General features: G+C 37.0%; 1 protein-coding gene across 4 annotated transcripts in view; it reads right to left on the minus strand.

Moving 5' to 3' along the window:
* Positions 1-21,939, minus strand: part of ITCH (itchy E3 ubiquitin protein ligase) — a 146,523-nt gene that overhangs the window by 38,734 nt on the left and 85,850 nt on the right. For all 4 annotated transcript variants that reach the window (XM_049649951.1, XM_049649950.1, XM_049649948.1 and 1 more), the window contains 5 exons: positions 12,247-12,404; positions 10,709-10,898; positions 8,080-8,175; positions 6,667-6,841; positions 2,241-2,310 (listed from right to left, as the gene is read on the minus strand). In XM_049649951.1, the coding sequence (XP_049505908.1) occupies positions 2,241-2,310; positions 6,667-6,841; positions 8,080-8,175; positions 10,709-10,898; positions 12,247-12,404 (689 nt within the window). The remainder of the gene's footprint in view (positions 1-2,240; positions 2,311-6,666; positions 6,842-8,079; positions 8,176-10,708; positions 10,899-12,246; positions 12,405-21,939) is intronic.

The following is a 21,939-nucleotide window of genomic DNA, read 5'->3' on the forward strand; positions in this document are numbered from 1 at the left end:
GGTATACCTCAATTTCTGAAGTGTGAAACATAAAAAGAAGCAGAATGTAAAATAAGCAAGCCAAGATTCTGATAACTTGGGTAACCTGGGATTGGGTCTTTAGAGGCAGTATTTTAGGGAAGTGTTGTTGGCTAAAGTGAAAATGAGAAAGATCCTAGTGATGAAGATAGTAATAAATACAAAAGGCACCAACCTGCAGGAAAAGCTTTTTTGAATAAAGGCAACATAGCCAACAATTCATGCTTCTATGGGCAACGGGCCATTTTTTCCTACAGCTGCTCTGGAGAAGGAGTAAAATGGTCTGTGCTTCTGACAAAAGCTAATTGGGTCATGGTTTATTTGCAATAAAATCAAGAGGATAACACATGACCTTCAGATATATCCTTTCAGTGCATCAATTTCTCCTCTGTAACATGGACATATGACAATTCTAGAAATAAAGCTGGGAAAATCATCCATGTGTAGGAATGCAATCTGACAGGTCTAGTTCAATATGCTTCATAAAGGCAACATCCCCTTTTCTAAAGTACTTCATACCAACCATGTATTCTCCACTCTGAAACTCACACACAAGACTCCTTATCATACTGCCAGGCTTTGGTGAAACAGAAATTCACAGTTCACTTTCATATGCCCTCCCTTTGTTACACGATAATAGCAATAACAGTTATAAGTATGATCTATTACATTTTTTATCTGTCTCACAAGAGTGTTAAAGATAAATAACTCTAAGAGCAATGGGGCTTCTCACAGTATTCAGTATCATTTACTGTCCAGATTCATGTGATGTTGACACATCATTTTTTTTCTCCATTCCTCAATAAAGTAATGCTAGAGCAATGTATTTTAAAGGCCAGTGCCTCCCAACAAGACTATCTAGAAATATTAATTTTGGAATTTAGCCCCCAAATTATGAAATATCTGTGGCTCTTAAAGATAGTTCCATAAATGGGTTTGCTGTTTTCTACTTTCTAAACTCTCTTCAGCTTCCATGCAAAACTATGAAGCCATGTTTATTCTGGAACCTTGCTACTATGCTATGACTTATATAATACTATAAAACAAAATTGGTAGAGTAGGCCCATCTTAAAATCTATTAACAAAGTTGAATTAATAGAACATGCCATGTCCACCAGTGCAAGGCACAATGTCACCAGCATAAGATGTTCCCTTTTTCACTTTCTTTCAAGATTACATCAACTCACCCACTCTGAACAGTGTTTTTATTTTTTTAGTTTATTTATTTTGAGAAAGAGAGAAAGCACATGCGTGCATGCACACACACGCACACACAGGTGGGGGAGAGAGAATCCCAAGCAGACTCCCTGCTGTCAGTGCAGGGGCTTGATACCATCATGAGATCATGACCTGAGCTGAAATGAAGAGTCGGACGCTCAACAGACTGAGCCACCCAGGCACCCATGAACAGTGTTTTAGAAGCATAAATGTGGTCAAAATATTTAAGCTTTTTATTTTGAGATAATTATTACAGGATGTTGCATAAATCATTCCAAGAATCTCACAGATCCTTCACCAGTTTTTCCCCATGGTAATATCTTATATAACCATAGTACGGTATTGAAATCAGGAAACTGACACTGGTATGTTACTGTTAACTCTAGACTTTATTCCATTTTCACCAATTTTTAAGCTGAATTCATTAATACGAATGTATAGTTCTGTGCACTTTTAACCCATATATATAGACTCGTGTAATTACTACCACGATTAAGATACAGAACTATTTCACCACCACGTAAGAACTACTTATATTATTAACTCCTGTATTTGCACCCACCTACAACTGGCTCTTGCTCCTGACAACTACTAATCTGCTTTCCACTTGTGTAATTTTGCCATTTTGAAAATATTACATAAAATGAATCATACAGTATGTAATCTTTTAAGATTGAGTTTTTTTCACTAAGCATAATGCCTTTGAGGTCCATTCAGATTGCTGTATCAATAATCCATTTCTTTTTATTGCTATGTGAGCAAAATATTTTTAACCTTTAAAAGAGTAAAATAATTCTGAATTCCAATATAAGTTAATTATAATAAGAAAGTCAACTTGAACTTTAATGCCTTTTTGGGCAATTTAATACCCACTTGGCACTCTGAATTAAACTAACACACCCAAAAAGCCTCCAGACATTCATTCAGGCAAGAACAGGCTACCATCCATAAATACCTGATTTTTAAAATGACCAAATGCAATTAAAAAGAATCATGTCACTTACCCCATCCAGGAGGCAGGGGACCAAGGGGATCAAATTCTTTATTTTGCGATGTAGTAAACAAATCCTGATTCTAAAAAAGAATAACAACAACAACAAAAAGGTGAAATAATGAACAACTTAATCAGATAACCTGAAAGCAAGGTTATGAGTTCTAGTATGTCCTTCTCCGGCCATATGTAACATAACACACTCTTACAGAGTTCACATCTTAAGAGATGTGTCACATGGTCAGTGGATAAATGCCAATACACTCTGGTAAAGAAAGAAAATCTTTGCAAACATTAATGCTTGAAATTACTTGAAATTTAAATATTACAAATACATAATCCTCAACCCCAAAGGACCATTTTCTTCTTCTTCAGCTACAAATGAGTAATTAGAGAAATATATAAATTCCCAAAGAGTCATTTATAAACAGTACTCAGAATCACTGGATGGCTGACAATAACCTTGTATTTCTAACTCAGAATTAAATACAAAACATGGTATATTTGTATATACCATGGGAGTCGGGGAGCAGGAAGAACAAGCTGTCAGATGAGTAAAAAGAAAGAATTCCAGTTTGAAAGTCAACAAGCCTAGATCTGTATAGAAGACTTCTTAAATTTCTATTTCCAATGACCACATTGGTGGAGACAGAGAAGTTTGGCTAGATAAAAGGAAATTATATGGAAAAAGGAGTCAACCACTGGTAAGAGAGAAGCCAAAGCCATAGTGACTCTGTGCAGGGTTAATGGGTATGTTCTGGTTTAAATGTATAATAAAGTGAAGATAATATATCTCTCAGAGGTATCTCAGAGGAAGATTTGGTTAAAACCTTTCTCCTTTAGTAAGATAAAAGCAAATAGACTGCTTTTCAAACAAAAATTATTAATAGAAAAAAATATACAAGTAAAATAAGGAAAGTGAACCCCATATGTCCAGCATGAAGATTCAACAACTATCAAGACTTTGCCAAATTTTCTTTTTATCCCTCTCTTCTTTGCTGAATCATTGAGTCATTTTACCCCTATGTCTTTCTAAAATTTGTGGACATCTTACATACCATAATATTTTTATCACACCTAACAAAGAATTTATGTTAATTTTATTTTCTAATACCCAATCACTAATTAAGTCCTCACATTACATTTGGCCAAATCTCTTAAGTCTTGATCTATAGCAGTTCCCCCTACTGTCTGTTTTTTTTTTTTTTTTTTCTCCTTGTCATTGACTTATTACAGAAACTGGATTAACTGTCAAAGTTTTAAAGCACATGAGATACTCTATTTCTGATTTAATAGCTCTTGGAAGACAGACCTGTCAAGAATTGGCCTTGCTCCTCCAGACAGACACAATTATGAAAAGGGGTGAGCGCAGAGACGCCAGGAAGAAACACCATAAAAGGTCTGAACCCTGGTTATGGAACATGTCTGAAAAGTCTGGCATATGACAAACTATTTTGATAACTTTCTAAGACCCTAGCCCATTCCACTGGCTCTCCCTGGTTAAATAAGTTGGGGACATACATGTTGAAACCACAGGCCAGGAAGAAACCTGTGGCCAGGAAGAGCCATTATACAATGTTCCATCATCAATCATTTCCATTCTGAGGTTAAACATACTAGGTGTAGGGGCATGCCTGGCTGGCTCAGTCAGTAGAGCGTGTGACTCTTGATCTTGGGGTAATGAGTTGGGTGTGCAGCCTACTTTTAAAAAAATGCAGAGTGTCTGGGTGGCTCAGTCAGTTGAGATTCTGACTCTTAATTTCAGTTTCAGGTCATGATCCCAGGGTCACGGGATTGAGCACCATGTTGGGCTCTCCAGTGAGTGTGAAGCCTAGTTAAGATTCTCTCCCCTCCCTGAGACCCCTCCGCTCACACATTCTCTCTCTCTCTCTCTCAAAAAAAAAAAAAAAAAAAAAGAAGCTAGGTGTATAACAGTCTATTGACCCGGAACAAAGGCCATTTAATAAAACAGACTTTCTCAGCAATATGTCACCAACCACCCCACCCCTTTTTAAGTAGTTGATATTAAGAATGTTCAATTCATTCAATTCAGTTACTGCTAGCTATTCAGTTACTGCTAGCTATGTTAAGGGTAACTAAAATAGGCTGTTTAAGTTAGGATTTAAAAGTATTCTGTAACAAGAGGAAAATTTCAGGAAGATGGTCAGATTCTTTTGGATAAGAGGGGGGAAAAAGAAAAGAAAAAAAATAGAACATGCACAATGAGGTAAAAGATGCAATTCAAGAAAAGTTCCAAAGATTCCAAGTATCAAACTGGTGAAGTTTACAATGAAGCAATGTACATTGTTGGTGTTCTGGAAATATGCTAAATCAGTCTCTAAAAAGAATGTCTTAAAAGATCATGTACTGTTGGGGCACCTGGGTGGCTCACTGGTTGATCATCTGACTCTTGATTTCGGCTCAGGTCATGATCTCACAGTTTTTGTGGGTTCAAGACCTGCATTGGACTCTGAGCTGACAGCCTGGAGTCTGTTTGAAATTCTCCCCCTCTATCTGCCCCTCCCCTGCTCATACTCTCTCTCTCTCAAAATAAATAAACTTAAAAAAAAAAAAAAAAGATGAAGTACTGTAAAAGTAAGCTAAAGCACACATATACAATGTGGATATGAGGGAAAGAAAAAATGAAAACTAACATTTTTATGCATCTAATATGTCCTAATCATATTAGGAACCTTATTTTACAGAAACCTCAAAAAAACAAAAAAACCCTCTGAAGTATCTTCATACATTAATAGTTAAAGTAAATGAGTCTTGATGAGATTAAGTAACTTACTCAAAGTCATATAGAGAAAGTAACTGTGGAACCAGGATTCGAACCCATATGTCTGACTCTGAAGCCCATGCTCTTTCCACTGGACTCCCATGTGGAAAATTGCTTTAAAGAAGGCAGGCAAGCTAGGCATTCAAACCTAGAAGAAATTTGGCCAGGCATACCAAAGGTGATTATAATTTAGAAAGAAAGGAAGATGTAAAACAGTACAGGGAAAAAAAAAATGAAAAGGGTAAGGTAGACAAAAGACAAATTAATTTCACATCTAAAACCACTGGGGAGAAATACAGTAACAGTTGCCTATAGAAGGTGGAAGGAAAAATTGTCATATGAGATAAAGTATCTTAATCAAAACCAGGTAGCGAAGGGAAGGCTGCTGATAAAGATGAATTTGTCTGAGCACCTGGGTTGCTCAGTCGGTTGGTTAAGCATCCGACTCTTGGTTTCAGCTCAGGTCATGATGTCACAGTTTGTGAGATCAAGACTCATGTCGGGCTCTGCGCTGACAGCATGGAGCCTGCTTGGGATTCTCTCTCCCCCTCTCCCTCTGCCCCTGCCCCACTTGTGCTGTCTCTCTCTTTCTCTCTCTCTTTCTCTCTCTCAAAATAAATAAATAAACATTAAAAAAAAAAAAAAGATGAATTTGTCTCTATCAGTGAATGAAAACTATTATGGTGATGAGGTCCAAGAAATAGATAGGAATATGGAGAAAAGAGGGAAAAATAATGCCTACAGAGGACAGGCTTTTACTCTGATGTATTCTAACAGGGATGCTACCATTGTTGGTGAAAGGGAAGAAATGGTAACGGAGCAGGTCAGCTTCTCCTGAACTCTTGGAGAGATTTTCTCCTGTTTAAGTTCTATGTATTACTCAAATAAATCCTTCTTGTTTGGCACACAGAATCAAATTTCTCCAAGAACCATTTTCCTTTCTTCAGAGAAAAGATCTGTAATACTTTATGATTTGAGAGACTATAAAATTCCTAGCATCAAAGACTACGTAATAAAATGTTAATACACTTTGGTGAACTTTTTGCTATTATTGCAATATTACTCTAAAGGAAAATATGTAAAACTTAAACCATTTCCAGAAAGGAGATGTTTGCATACGAAAGTTAATACAATTTTGAAACCAGAAAAATATATTTAGAATAATCATACAAGGAATCCAATTTCTTTAGTCTCCTAGAGCACCAATGTATTAGGTTAACTTTATTTTCATATGTTACAAAATGATTCAATTCTGTCATCAGTTCTATATAGCCACTTAACAGTCAAGTGCTCTTAGAGCCAAAACCTTCAAATATTCTGATAAGTGAGGCAATATGAAATTTAAAACTGTTTTAATTCTCTTCACACTGCTTGGGTTTATTTTTATTATTCTTTTATCCATGAATTTTAAGTTTTCCTAATTACTTTTTAGTTTTGATACTAACAAAGCAAAGGAAGTTGAATTTCAGAAGTTTCAAAGAGGTAAGAATAGATCACAGGCACAGAATACTCGAGACAAGGTCTAAATATATATTTATCAACAGCAACAACTGGGTGCCATCTTACTTGTCTTTTTAGTACTTAACATTTCATATGAAGAAAAAAAGAAAGGTTAAAGTCTAGTACTCTTAAATTTATAGTGTAGCAGGCTGCTTACCCCATAAATGAATCTCTGGTTAAACTGCTGCATTGCTCCTTGAAGCTGACTACGTTGGAGTTGCCACTGTTCATAGTTCCGGACAGATTCCAATGTCGGCCTCTGCCACGTTGTTGTTCTTGTGAAATGGTCAACATAATAAATACGTCCCATGTTGTCAACCCGCCGTTCCCAGCTAAATCAGGACAAAAACAACCTAATTCAACAATTATTTGTGATACAGATATGAACTGAACAGGACTTCATCTTGGCCCTGGTGCAGGATTGGTAAGATTTTACCTTAAACTACTTTTCATTTACCTGAACTCTTTTATTTTATATATATTTTTAATGGTCTTTAAGTGAATATAAAAGGAAGTTTCTAAAAATTTCTCTTAAAAGTTCTTAATATGTACCAGGTTTTAAAAACAACAATGTATATTCAGTGAGTAAGTCTCAAACAGTAATTAAGAAAAAAGTTCTCATTTTCTTTCCAATGTTCTTCTCACTGTTGCAATTCTAATAGGGACACAACTTTTTCTATAAGATTACAACTACTGATCATTTCAAATGGGTGCATAATATTAAGTAAACATTAATACAATAACTTGGTGATTTCTACTTTGTTATTTATGGTTGTTTCTAATATTCTCATATTACAAAAAGTAAAATAATAAATACGTTTAATACACCAATTTTTTTTCTTCCTTGCATTTACCTCTTAGGATAAATTTCCTGGAGAGGATTACTATAGTCCATTACTATAGTTATAGATACCTCCTGCAAGAGTTGTAACTAATTTATACTACCACTCGCAATGTTATGTGGTAAAGTTTCTCTACAATCTCATCAATACTGGATACTATCTGCTAATTTAACAAGTGAAACAATACCTTTCATGTGTGTACTTGAGATTACTAGCAAGATTAAACATGTCCCCAAGTTTGCTACTGACTTCCCTTGAACACAAGTATTTTTTTCCACTTCCTAGAATGTAAATGATAAATGCTTAACATCATGTATTAATATATCCTTTTATTGCTCCAACTATTCTACAATTACTTCACTATTATGTACTAATAGACTTTATCTTCATATATATGATAGGGGATATAATTCTTATTCAGTTAAATAATTACTCTTGATGAAACTAATTCTAAAACCCTGTGATTTGAATGAAGTATAGAAAGGAAAACTTGGAAATAGCAAGACCTATAGAATCTTGAGGTCAGAAATGAATGAAAATCAATTCATTGCTCATCATCATGCTCAGTCAATTCTCTCTCTTCTTTCTAGTTGCATCTACCACAACACAAAGAGGATACAGAAAAGGCTGAAAGGAAGAGGAAAAGTAGGAATACAAGGAAGATTTTGCACAGATATATCCATAGTTCTAAATAAATACTTTTCTTCTTCCTTAATTCAGATACTTACCCAGGAGGTAGAGGTTCTGGTCTGTCCCACGTTGTTCTTTTTTCAATATGATCTACGTAGTAAACTCGCCCATGCTGGTCCACTCTCTGCTCCCAACTTAAGCACAAAATTTAAAAGGCTGCTATAGCACTTGTCTTTGCTTTTTTCTCTTATATGACCACATTAAAGAACTGAGAAAAATAAGTATGTCAATATATAAAGAAGATACCAAAAGAATTTATGAATAAAGGCAAGACTGGTATCCTGAGGATGACAGAGTAAGTAAGCTTTCTTCTGCAGAAGTATCTGCTCAAGATATTCCTTGTATTTCTTTAAAAAAAAAATTTTTTTTTAACATTTATTTATTTTTGAGACAGAGACAGAGAGAGCATGAACAGGGGAGGGTCAAGGAAGAGGGAGACATAGAATCTGAAACAGGCTCCAGGCTCTGAGCTGTCAGCACAGAGCCTGACGTGGGGCTCGAACCCACAGACCGCGAGATCATGACCTGAGCTGAAGTCGGACGCTTAACCGACTGAGCCACCCAGGCGCCCCATATTCCTTGTATTTCTAAAGAGGTCTGAGGTAGATGCACTCAGGAGATAAAGTCTATCTCAATCTGATCATGGCATGTGCAAAACTTAGTGGGGAAAAATGCTTGTAATTAATGTTATGAAATCTGAAGAAAGACTGAGCCAAGGGCAAAGCACTATTTGCATTCCAGAAGAACTGAAATCAAAAACTAAGACTTTATCAGATATGTCTCTGCATAGTTTAACAGACAAAGTCAATCTGGGTATTCTAGTCTCCTTGGTATGTTAATCCCCAAAGTGAGGAAGACAGGAATAAGCCATCACAGCTTAGAAGTACCAATCACATTAGGGGCACCTAGATGGCTCAAGTGTCCAACTCTTGGTTTAGGCTGACAGCATGGAGCCTGCTTGGGATTCTTTCTTCCACTCTCTCTGCCCCTCTTCTGCTTAAGTGTGCACACTCAAAATAAATAAACAAACTTAAAAGGAAAAAAAAAAGTACCAATTACTTTGGAGAGTACCAGTTTCTGTATGGTAATCCCTTGTACAAATAACTTTCTAATTTGGCTTCCCGTGTAGGTTTTGCAAAAGGAAAATGGCCCAACTATGCAGACAAATAATATGTTTAGCAATTAAAAATTTCATAAGGGTTTATTAATTTATCAGCCAATTAATTTTAATTAGATTCCAAGCTCTGGATTAATGTGAATGTCACAATATATATATGTACATAAATTACTAGAGTATTATTAATTTTTAAAATAATTAGTGGTGGGGCGCCTGGGTGGCTCAGTCAGTTAAGCATCCGACTTCAGCTCAGGTCACGATCTCGCGGTCTGTGAGTTTGAGCCCCGCGTCGGGCTCTGGGCTGATGGCTCAGAGCCTGGAGCCTGCTTCCGATTCTGTGTCTCCCTCTCTCTCTGCCCCTCCCCCGTTCATGCTCTCTCTCTGTCTCAAAAATAAATAAACGTTAAAAAAAAAAAAATTATAAAAAAAGTCAAATAATTAGTGGAGATTAAAATGGGGTTGAGTACTAATTTTATCAGTTTCCTAAATTATTTTTTTCCATAAGCCATTTATTTATTTACTTTGAAATTTTATTTTTTATTTTTTAAAATTTACATCCAAATTAGTTAGCATATAGTGCAACAGTGATCTCAGGAGTAGATTCCTTAGTGCCCCTTACCTATTTAGCCCATCTCCCCTCCCACAACCCCTCCAGTAACCCTCAGTTTGTTCTCCATATTTATGAGTCTCCTGTTTTGTCCCCCTCCCTGTTGTTATATTATTTTTGTTTCCCTTCCCTTATGTTCATCTGTTTTGTCTTTTAAAGTCCTCATATGAGTGAAGTCATATGATTTTTGTCTTTCTCTGACTAATTTCACTTAGCATAATACCCTCCAGCTCCATCCACGTAGTTGCAAGTGGCAAGATTTCATTCTTTTTGATTGCTGAGTAATACTCCATTGTATAGGTACACCATGTCTTCTTTATCCATTCATCCATTGATGGACATTTGGGCTCTTTCCATACTTTGGCTACTGTTGACAGTGCTGCTATAAACATGGGGGGGTGCATGTGTCCCTTCAAAACGCACACCTGTATCCCTTGGATAAATGCCTAGTAGTACAATTGCTGGGTAGTAGGGTAGTTCTATTTTTAGTTTGAGGAACCTCCATACTGTTTTCCAGAGTGGCTGCACCAGCTTGTATTCCCATCAGTTTCCTAAATTATTACTACTTTGCCATAATGACTTTATGATGGTCGAAAAGTATTTTAAGAAGTGGGTTTTTTTTCCCCTGTCAAAGAGAAAGCAATCTGAATTTGGGGACTATTACTTGGCACTAGTTAACTTTCTATGGTTTAGAGTCCTTCAATAAAAAAAAATATAATAAAAATAAAAAAGTATGCCTTGGAAATGAGGAGGAGGATGACTGCTAATGTGGTGAGGTTTTTTTGTCCAGTCTGACTCTAGATATAACCCCCCACCCACCAAAACCAGTTACCACTGCTTGAAGATGCTTTTTTAAAGAATGAAGTTCAGTATTATGTTCCTTATTAATAAGTATATGCAGAAGCCTAAAGCAAACAAATGTTAACAAAAAACAGCTACTTACCCAGGTGGTAGGGGAGCTTGAGGTACAGTATTTAATGGCCTAGGGCCTGAGCCTCCAGATATAGTAAGAGGAATTATTAATCCAGATGTTGCTCCTTCAGATGTATTTGAATTTATATTTGTTGGTGGCAGAGAGCCTGTACTGGATCCATCACTTTCAGAAGTAGCAGATGGTGAACCATTGACAGATGCTATAAAAGATTTGTGGAAAACAACAATCTTTTATTTTCAGAAATCTAAATTCAGGATAGAATTTTAACTTAAAAAAAATTAAAAGGCAGATGACACAGAAAATTTAAGATGTGGACATGTAGGTAAAAATAACTTAAATAAAATCAACTTTTAAAAATAACTTTTTGGGTTCTATCTACTCCATGTCTCTTTACTAATTATGAAGCACATGCAAATTCTGATTTCCTGATGCCACAGAAATAAAAACTTTTAGAATAGGAAAGCATTGGTATCCCTTGGTGTTATAAATTCATTTAGTAATTTTTCAGATACTTAAAACTGTCTTTTCTATGAAACCCTGCATATCAAAGACCAATTTTTGATGTTATGACTATTAAGCAATAGCACTGTACATAGTACATCTTCAAGAAATACCTGACAAAACAATTTCCGGGAGAAGTCACCAATATTTTGACAAAGTAGTATATGATTTTAAAGACTGGGAATATATTATTAACACATTTTTTACCCCAAACAGGGGAAGATGTATAATTAAAAACAAAGTTTTTAATAAAATGATTTGTAGGGGCACCTGGGTGGCTCAGTCAGTTGAGCATCTGACTTTGGCTCAGGTCATGATCTCGCATTTCATGAGTTCGAGCCCCATATTGGGCTCTGTGCTGACAGCTCAGGGCCTGCAGCCTGCTTCTGATTCTGTGTCTCCCTCTCTCTCTGCCCCTCCCCAACTAATGCTCTGTCTCTCTCTCAAAAATAAATAAACATTAAAAAGAAAATTATTTGTAGACAACTAATTTACTTTTTAATAATATTTGGTTTAATTTTTTATACATTCCCTGTCCACATACTAGCAGAGGGAAATAATAAATGATTAAAGATTCTATTCTGGCTAATCAGGGAAAATGGATATTCTACCTAGAGCTGTTAACATTTTTACTACACAAAATGTGTTCATTGGTTGTATAATTTTTGCTTCAAAATCTGAATATCATTTAGCATTGTTGGGTTACTCACCATTTACTAATTGTCTTTTTAAAGGATACAATGAGAAAAGCAACCAGATCCCTGACAATATGAATAATGCACATAGGGTTCTCATTTTATTTCTCATTTTCAATAAACCACTTGCCTCAATAGATTTTCCCTAGAGGAAAAACTTATGGAAAAGCATACCTTTGTCTACCTACAGAAAGATCATTCTGGGCCAAAATCTTAAATATAAAAATACTGCTAGAAAACCAACCTGAAAGAGTCTCCTGATTCTTATCTGAGGATCAATTCCCAAACAGAACGTTATTTATAGTCACAGTACTGACAGTTACATCCCTAGTGTGTGGCTGGAATACACACCTGGTCTACGTGGGGTAGGTGGAGGTGGTCGTGAAGGTCTTGGAGGCCTAGAAGGTTTAAAACCGCCATTTGAGAGTGATGGAGAATTATTCCCATTGACCTTCCTATTTTCACCAGCCCCTGAATCCTCAGGTTCATCTGATCCATTTGGATTTGTTCTGGGTAAGAAGCGGGGAAAGGAAGGGGAAAATTAATGTTCACTGAATTTAATAAAAAACAAGACCAAAACTTAAAATTTCTGGCCGGCCTTATCAAGTACGTGAATAGCCCTTGGGTAGAGTCTTATATGTAACCCTCAGAGCCCACCCAGCAGCAAGAGTGAGGAGTTGCCTAAGGGCAACAGAAACATGTGGGACTCTTCAAAACTATTAGGTATGCTGGTTCAGATTTCAAATTAAGTCTTTGGAGGCCCTGTATAAGCAGGAACAGAGTCAAATTCTCAAAATCCCAATGCCTTAGAAAGGGCACTATTTTATTTCAAGCCCAGATAATGTCACCATAATTTTCCTGGTTTCCATTGGCCCTTAATATTCTTCAGTTTTAGGGTAGGGTTGACTGTTTTATGGCAGAAGAAAGAAGTATACTTATTTTCCAGAGACAAGGTGTTTTCTTTCCATCCCAGGAAACGGTATACAAAATGTTGAAAATTAGCGATTAGATCAGACCTTTTTTAAAAGGGAGGTGTTATTTCTTCAAAGCAATGACATAAATTGAAAGAAAGAAGAGAGAGGGGAGGACAGTAATGTCAGATTGAAAGTTTTTACCACTGTCAGCTAAATATACTTGATTACTTTTCCCAGGGAAACCTAGCCATGAATTAGACAGCACAGCGTTAGTTTAGACAGTTTGAAGAAGCTTCAGCTAAGGCTCTGCTATCTACTATCTGGTAAGCAGCAAACCACTATGCAGTATCAATCCATACTACAGTATTAATTATTCAGAATAAGCCTGAACAAAATAATATCTAATCAATTCAAGAAATTAATATTGAGAGGCATGACCACATATTAAATCATATTCAAACTATGTTCCCCTAAAGTTTTTTTAATTTTTTAATGTTTATTCATTTCCTGAGAGAGAGAGAGAGAGAGAGAGCGCAACCAGGGGAGAAGCAGAGAGAGAGGGAGACACAGAATCCAAAGCAGGCTCCAGGGTCTGAGCTGTCAGCACAGAGCCCGATGTGGGGCTCAAACTCACGAACCGCAAGATCATGACCTGAGAAGTCGGTTGCTTAACTGACTGAGCCACCCAGGTGTCCCTCCCCTAAAGTTCTTTAGGGTTTTTCTACTCAAAGTATGGAACTCAAAATATGGAAAAGAAGCAAAGGCAATACACAGGAGGCTTATGAGAAAAGCACAATCTTGAGGTGCCCAGGTGGCTCAGCTGGTTGGGTGACTGACTCTTGATTTTGGCTCAGGTCATGACCTCATGTCTTGTGGGATCAAGCCCTGCATCGGGCTCATGCTGACAGTGAGGAGCCTGCTTGGGATTCTTTCTCTTCTTTCTTTGCCCCTCTTCTCTCTCTCTCTCTCTCTCTCTCTCTCTCTCTCTCTCTCTCAAAATAAATAAACATTTCAAAAACGTTAAAAAAAAAAAAAAAGAAATACACAATCTTGCACTCCTCTCCCAGGAGCCACTATATCAGAACTAGAATTTTAATAAGATCCCCAGGTGATCTGTGTGAATAGTAAGATATGACAAGACTGCCTTGCGGGTGCCTCAAATGCTTATTTTGAATAAAAGGAACAGCTCAGTAACTGGCAGTCAGCACCTGGTTAGTGTTGACTCCTACAGGAAGGCCAAGTCACCCCAGAATATGAACTGAATGCAGGAAGAGTCAGCTTTGACACTGCTCCTCTACCCCTAGGTGCTGAGTTCCAAACCCATTTTTGAGTAGCATACCCCTTTAAGACTCTGAGTATTGCCTCTCCATACTATTTCAACACTTTACTAGTTAGTTCTTAAAAAATATTAAGAACTAATTAAGGTTCTTAATGCCTTTTAGAAGGTACACAACAAATGGCAGAATGGACCAAAAGTGGGAAATTGAGGTTTCTAGCTCTGGCTCTGCTATTAAGAAGTTATTTGACCAAAGAAAAGGTACTTAAATCTCCATGCACGTTAGTGCTAGTCAAGTTTCAGGTGTATGTGAGGAAGGAGAAACATTCGGGACATGAGGTAAATCTGCTATGACAAAGGGGAAATCCAGAAACTGGATTCAAAAATGCAATATCCTGGGGTTGAGGATTAAAATTTTGGAGATTTCAACATCCATGCTGTTTACTCTTCTAACACCTTGGCCTCAGTTTCTCAATATAGTTATCTGACAATCTGGGTAGTAGGATGACTCCTTAAATGTCCTTGATACTTAGAAATTGTTCCTCCTTCCTAGGTCTTAAACTCACAAATCTCTCTACCTACAACATTCTACTTCTTCTACCTGCCTCCCACCGTATCTTCGATTCAGTCTCATCATGGCCTTTAACCCACTCTATATTCACAGTCCATCAGCTCCCTTCAAGTCCCACTTGGGTTCCATCCCAGGGTACTACTTCTCCTAGTACCTTTCATTCCTTCACTATAGTCCAACATCCCCTAACCCCAAGCAATCATTGCAACTAATCCTTCATTTACTTTTTCTACTACTATTCTCAGGGGCCAACAAGTAATAATAAATAATGTTCCAGGTGCAAAATCAGGTCTATTTTAGCAGAGTAAATAAACTAGGTAAAATACCAAATTAAAGGGGTAGACTGTTCTATAAAAGGTCCTCATAAATTTCCCACCGTGCCCAATAAAGAAAAGTCTGCAGGGGTGCCTGGGTGGCTCAGTCAGTTAGGCATCTGACTTTGGCTCAGGTCATGATCTCACAGCTTGTGAGTTCGAGCCCTGCATCGGGCTCTGTGCTGACAGCTCGGAGCCTAGAGCCTGCTTCAGATTCTGTATCTCCCTCTCTCTCTCTGCCCCACCCCTGCTTGCTCTCTGTCTCTCAAAACTGAGTAAACATTAAAAAATTAAAAAAAAAAGAAAGAAAGAAAGAAAGAAAGAAAGAAAGAAAGAAAAGTCTGTAGATTTTCACTACCAATGTCTAATAAGATAAAGTCTTTACTTCCCTCCTGTTAGTGTACGTGAGCACCTTTTTTCCTGTTAAAAAGAAGAAATCACAGCTCAAATCTCTTAGGAGCTAAAAAACTAGAAATGACAGAGGACTATGACAGCCTAGGCCACAGGTTCATTGGGATTGGTGTATTAATATTAAAATTAATACTAATAAAAATTAATAGTAATTTGGTAGGGCAAAGGACTTTTACTAGGTGCTGTACAATTAAAGAGACTTAGGCAAAAGATAAAAAGAAATTAAAACTGTGTTTCTTCAGTCTCCATCTTTTTATACTGGCAGGCATCAGTTTCCTAAAGCTTGCTCATTTTAGAGACTGAGACAAAAGCTACAGTTGACCTTATTTAACAACTTCAACTGGACTATACATACTGCTTGGAAATCAACCATTTTCTACATATTAAATCTACTTTTGACCACATTTCCAATCTGTAGATGACCGTCATCCTGCCTCTTCCCTAATATGATGATTATCTGCAATCCTTCAATTGTCTCATCTACCTTAAGCTTTCTCTGTTTCAAAGGGGAGGTAGGTGCCATGTCCAGCTGAGAAGGTGGCAGAAGCCCCTGAAACAGCCCAAGAAGATGAACAAGGAAGATAAAACACTCAAGCAGAAACAGAAAGAAGAAAAGAAACTCAAGGAACTAACATCAAAGGCTGCAGGGAAGGGCCTACAGGTGGAATTAAGAAATCTGGAAAGATTTCTAAGCCTGGATGGCTTAGTCAGTTGAGTTCCAACTCCTGATTTTGGCTCAGGTCAATGATCACAGGGTTGTGGGATTGAGCCCCATATAGGACTCCACGCTCAGCGTGAAGCCTGCTTGAGATCCTTCCGCCTTCCTTCCCTCCCCCCCACAACCTTCTCCCCTGCTTGAACTCTCTTAAACAAAAAAGGGAAAAAAAGGAAAGAAAGAAACCTGACAAAAAGTAACCTGTTCTTGTGCCTGAGGCAATGGTGTTCCTTAATACTATTCCTGTTTAAACATCTGAATTCCCTGTCTGTTACAGCATCTATTGCCAACTATAGCTAGGATGAAGTGCTGTCTTAGTTCCTATTGTACATTTAAGAATAAACTTTCATTAAAAAAAGGAAAAATCAATCAAAAAAAATTTCTCTGTGCTCTTATCATCTTCATTTATTTGTTTCCCCTCTTGGGGGAAAAATGTCTCTTCACTACTTCAAGGCTAATTTGTCTTTGTGTTTTTGATTTCAGCCTGTATCTTCTAGGACTTTCCATCATCATTTAACACCTTTCTTCTATCTTCCATCATCTTCCTTCTTCCGGATCTTTTCTCTTGGTTCATAAACACAATCAAACCCCTCAACCTAAAACACTTCCTCAATCCTAACTGCTCTTCAAAACAGTTCTTTCTCTTTTTCTTCATTATAACTTTTTGTATTTATGCTATTAAAGAACTTAGTATATTTTAGTTTTTCAAAGACTTTCACTTTTCAAAGTGAAAAACAACTTCTAATCATAAAATAAAAATCACCTTCAGTCCTGCCTTCTGGAGATCATTACCATTAAGACATGGGACTATCTCTTGCCAGTCCTATTTCACCGGCTCTGTATGTAACCATACAATGTTTCCTATCTTGAGCAAATGTTTGTTTTATTACTCATTATATACTGGGCATTTCCCCCAAATTATTAAAAAACATTTATAATATCTAATGACTATAGAAAATTCTAATACATAGAAATACCATCTAGTCATTTTCTTTTCTTTTGGTGGGGGAAGAGGAGGTAATTGCTATTTCCTATAGAAAGTCAGAATAGAACACCTGGGTTAAAGTATACAAATATCTTGAAGATATTTTAATATTTAATATTTAATTTAATATTACTAAAAATATTTTCAAAGATAATAATTAATCTGTTCTCCCATCAGCTAGTTATGAAAATGTCCACTTCACCATAAAGTATTTAAATATTTTGAAGTCTTTACTAATTTGGTAAATAAAAATGTTAATGTTCAACAATATTTCATTTATAAGCCATTAGAGTTTCTTCTTCCATGAATTGTATACATCTTTTATACATTTTTCTGTTATAAGAGAATAGTTCTACTTATTATTTGTAAGATCCTTTTATAATCTGAGGATATCAATTTATCGCTTTTCATATTGGTTAAGTATCTGTCATCCGCTTCTAATTCTATATTTGAAAATACACAGAAGAACTAGCTGGGGTTGAAAACAGATTAGAATCCCTTTCTGTGGAGACAAAAGAAGTAAAAGCTAGTCAGGATGAAATTAAAAATACTGTAACTGAGCTGCAATCTTGAATGGATGCCATGGTGGGAAGGATGGATGAAGCAGAGCAGCGAATCAGTGATATGGAGGACAAACTTATGGAGAATAATGAAGCAGAAAAAAAGAGGGAGACTAAGGCAAAAGAGGATGATATAAGAATTAGGGAATTTAGTGACTCATTAAGAAGGAATAACATCAGAATCGTAAGAGTCCCAGAAGATGAAGAGAGAGAAAAAGGGGTAGATGATTTATGTGAGCAAATCATAGTGGAAAACTTTCCTAACTTGGGAAAAGACACAGACATCAAAACCCAGGAGGCACAGAGAACTCCCATTAGATTCAACAAAAACCGACTATCATCAAGGCATATTATAGTCAAATTCACAAAACAGGAAAAGAATCATGAAAGCAGCAAGGGAAAAAAAGTCCTTAACCTACAAGAGAAGACAGATCAGGTTCACAGCAGACCTATCCACAGAAACTTGGCAGCCCAGAAAGGAGTGGTAGGATATATTCAATATGCTGAATCGGGAAAATGTGCAGCCAAGAATTCTTTACCCAGCAAGACTGTCATTCAAAATAGGAGAGATAAAAGTTTCCCAGACAAACAAAAACTAAATGAGTTCATGACCACTAAACCAGCTCTGCAAGAAATTTTAACAGGGATTCTCTCAGGGTAGTAAAGATTGGGGGAAAAAAACAAAAAACAAAAACAAAAAAAACCCTAAAAAGACCAAAAGCAACAAAGACTAGAAAGGACCAGAGACCACCACCAGAAACTCTAACTCTACAGGCAACGTAATGGCAATAAATTCATACCTTTCAGTACTCACTCTAAATGTCAATGGACTAAATGCTCCAATCAAAAGACACAGGGTAATAAAACGGAAAAGAAAACAAGATCCATCTATATGCTGTTTACAAGAGATCCATTTTAGACCTAAAGACACCTTCAGATTGAAAGTAAGGGGATAGAGAACCATCTATCATGCTAATGGTCGCCAAAAGAAAGCCGGAGTAGCCATACTTATATCAGACAATCTAGGTTTTAAAACAAAGGCTGTTAACAAGAGATGAAAAAGGGAATTATATCATAATTAAGGGGTCTATACAACAAGATGTAACAATTGTAAACATTTATGCTCCAAATGTGAAAGCACCCAAATATATACATCAATTAATCACAAACATAAAGAAACTCATTGATAATAATACCATAATAGTAGGGGACTTCAACACCCCACTTACAGCAATGGACAGATCATCTAAATGAAAATCAACAAGGAAACAATGGCTTTGAATGACACACTAGACTGGATAGACTTAACAGATATATACAGAACATTTCATCCTAAAGCAGGAAAATACACATTCTTCTTGAGTGCACATGGAACATTCTCCAGAATAGATCACATACTGGGACATAAAATGCACAGAAGTTTTATATTCCTATATAATCAAATTTATTCAGAAATAAGTTCACTATTCACATTTTCTCCTAAAGGTTTTATAATTTAATTTTTTTGAACTCAATTTTCTTTTAAATTTTTTAAGTTTATTTTGAGACAGAGACAGCATGAGTGGGGGGAGGGGCAGCGAGAGAGAATCCCAAGCTGGTTCCGCGCTGTCAGCACAGAGCCCGATGTGGGGCTCAAGCCCATGAAGCCGTGAGATCATGACCTGAGCCAAAACCACGAGCTGGGCACTTAACTGACTGAGCCACCCAGGCAACCCTGAACTCAATTTTAAAGTCAACCTGGAATCTACTCTGATCTTGGACAAGATAAAGCTCTAACTTGATTTTTTCTTTTTCCATATATAGCCAGTTTTCCTTGGCTTAATTAGTCTAGTATCTCATTCTCTTCTGCAGTATTTGACAGCATTAAATACTCCATCTTTTAAGATGGTTTACTTATTTTGGGAGAGTGCGTGTGCAAGGGGGGAAGGGGCAGAGAAAGAGAGGGGCAGAGAGAATTCCAAGCAGACTCAGAGCTGTCTGCACAGAGTCCATTGTGAGGCTCTCTCTCACGAACTGTGAGATCATGACCTGAGCCAAAATCAAGAGTCAGAAGCTTAACCAACTGAGCCACCCAGGTGCCCCAATTACCTCATCTTTTAAAACCATTTTCTCTTAACTTCTTTGAGTTAATCTTGTATGCCCACTTCTAACCATCTCTTCTTCAATTTGTCTTCTTCCTCCCATTCACTAAATATAGGTTCCTATGGTTCTGTTCTGAATTTTTCCCTAGAGTCTCAAATTTTGATTTCAAAGATCATCTCTAAAATGGTTCCCAAATCGAATCACTTATCCTTGTTGCATTCCCATCCTCTGGTACCAAATTATCAACTGAATGCAGGAGATCTAGAATAACTCTCCAGTTGTAAGGCTAGTATTCCTCTCATGGTCTGATTCTATGGGTGGCACTGCTATCCTCCCAGGCAACTTGACTTTCCTTCTCTCCTGTTCCTCTTGACGCTTAATACCTAAGTCTCACTGATTTCACTTCCACATTCTCTCCCTACTCTTCTACCACCATTGCCCCAGTTCTAACCCTCCTTATCTCTCACTGTATTACTATAACAACTTCCCACATAGGTCTCCCCCACCTTCACTCACCACCAGATAATACAAGCTATACACGATTACCAAATAAAATAAAATACTTTTTCCTATGGAGTTTTGATCATGCCAATGCCCCAAATACTTTTAGAGATCTTCCTCTCCACAGAAGGATTCTATGAGCCTATACAGGCATACCTCAGCAGTATCAGTTCTAGACCACTGCAATAAAGTCAATATTTTTGTTTCCCAGTGCATATATGTTTACACTATACTGCAGTCTATTAAATGTGCAATAGCATTATGTTTAAAAAAAATTTTTACTTACCTTAATGTAAAAATACTTTGTTACTAAAAAAATCCTACCCATCATCCACACTGAATGTGATTCAAGTCTTAATCTCCTTGCTAGTGGAGGGTCTTGCCTTGATATTGATGGCTGCCGACTGATCAGGGTGGTGGTGGTTGCTGAAGGTTGGGGTGGCTGTAGCAATTTCTTAAGAAAACAATGAAGTCAGCCACAACAACTGATTCCTCCTTTCACAAAAGATTTCTCTGTAGCAATGCTGTTTGATAGCATTTTACTGAAGTAGAACTTCTTTCAAAATTGGAGTCCATTCTCCTAAAACCTGCTGCTGTTTAATCAATTGAGTTTGTGTAATATTCCAAATCCTTTTTGTCATTTCGACAATCTGCACAGCTTCTTTACTAGGAATAGATTTGATCCTAAGAAACCCCTTTCTTGAACTCATCCATAAGAAACAACTCCTCATCCATTTAAGTTTTGACATGAGATTGCAGCAATTCAGTCATATCTTCAGGTTCCACTAATTCTGGCTCTCGCTATTTTTGCCACATCTGCAATTACTTCCTCCACTGAAGTCTCAAACCCCTCAAAGTCATCCATGAGAACTGGAAACAATTTTTTTCCAACTCCTGATAATGTTGATATTGTGACCTCCTCCCATGAATCACAAATGCTCTTAATGGCATCTAGAATGGTTAATCCTTTCCAGAAAGTTATTACTTTGCCCAGATCCATGAGAGAAATCACTACCTACAGCAATCATAGCCTTAAGAAATGTATTTCTTAAATAATAAAACTTGAGAGACAAAATTATCCCTTGATCCATGGGCTGCAGAATGGATGCTGTATTAGCAGGCATGAAAACCTTAACCTTGTTACACATCAGCATCAGAGCTCTAGGTGACCAGACGCATTGCCAATTAGCAGTAACATTTCCAAGAATCTTTTTTCTGAGTAGTAAGTCTCAACAGGGGGCTTAAAATATTCAATAAACCTTGTAAACAGATGTGCTATCATCCAGGCTTTGTCGTCCTGTTTACAGAGCACAGGCAGAGTAGATTTAGCATAATTCTTAAGGGCCCTAGGATTTCTGGAATGGTCACTGAGCACTGGCTTCAACTTAAAGTCAGCAGCTGCAATAGGCCCTAGCAAGCCAGTCAGCCTATCCTTTGAAGCCAGGCATTAACCTTCTCCTCTCCAGCTATGAAAGTCTTAGATGGCATCTTCTTCCAATAGAAGGCTGTTTCATCTACACTGAAAATCTGTTGTTTAGTGTAGCCACCTTCATTAATTAGCTACATCTTCTGAATAACTTGCTGCTTCATCTTGTGCTTTTGTGTAAACGGAGATTGTTTCCTTCCTTAAACCTCATGAACCAACCACTACTGGCTTCAAACTTTTCTTCTGCAGTTTCCTCACCTCTCTCAGCCTTCACAGAATTGAAGAGAAT

Source organism: Panthera uncia (genome assembly GCF_023721935.1).
Source record: "Panthera uncia isolate 11264 chromosome A3 unlocalized genomic scaffold, Puncia_PCG_1.0 HiC_scaffold_11, whole genome shotgun sequence".
Taxonomy (NCBI): Eukaryota; Metazoa; Chordata; class Mammalia; order Carnivora; family Felidae; genus Panthera; species Panthera uncia.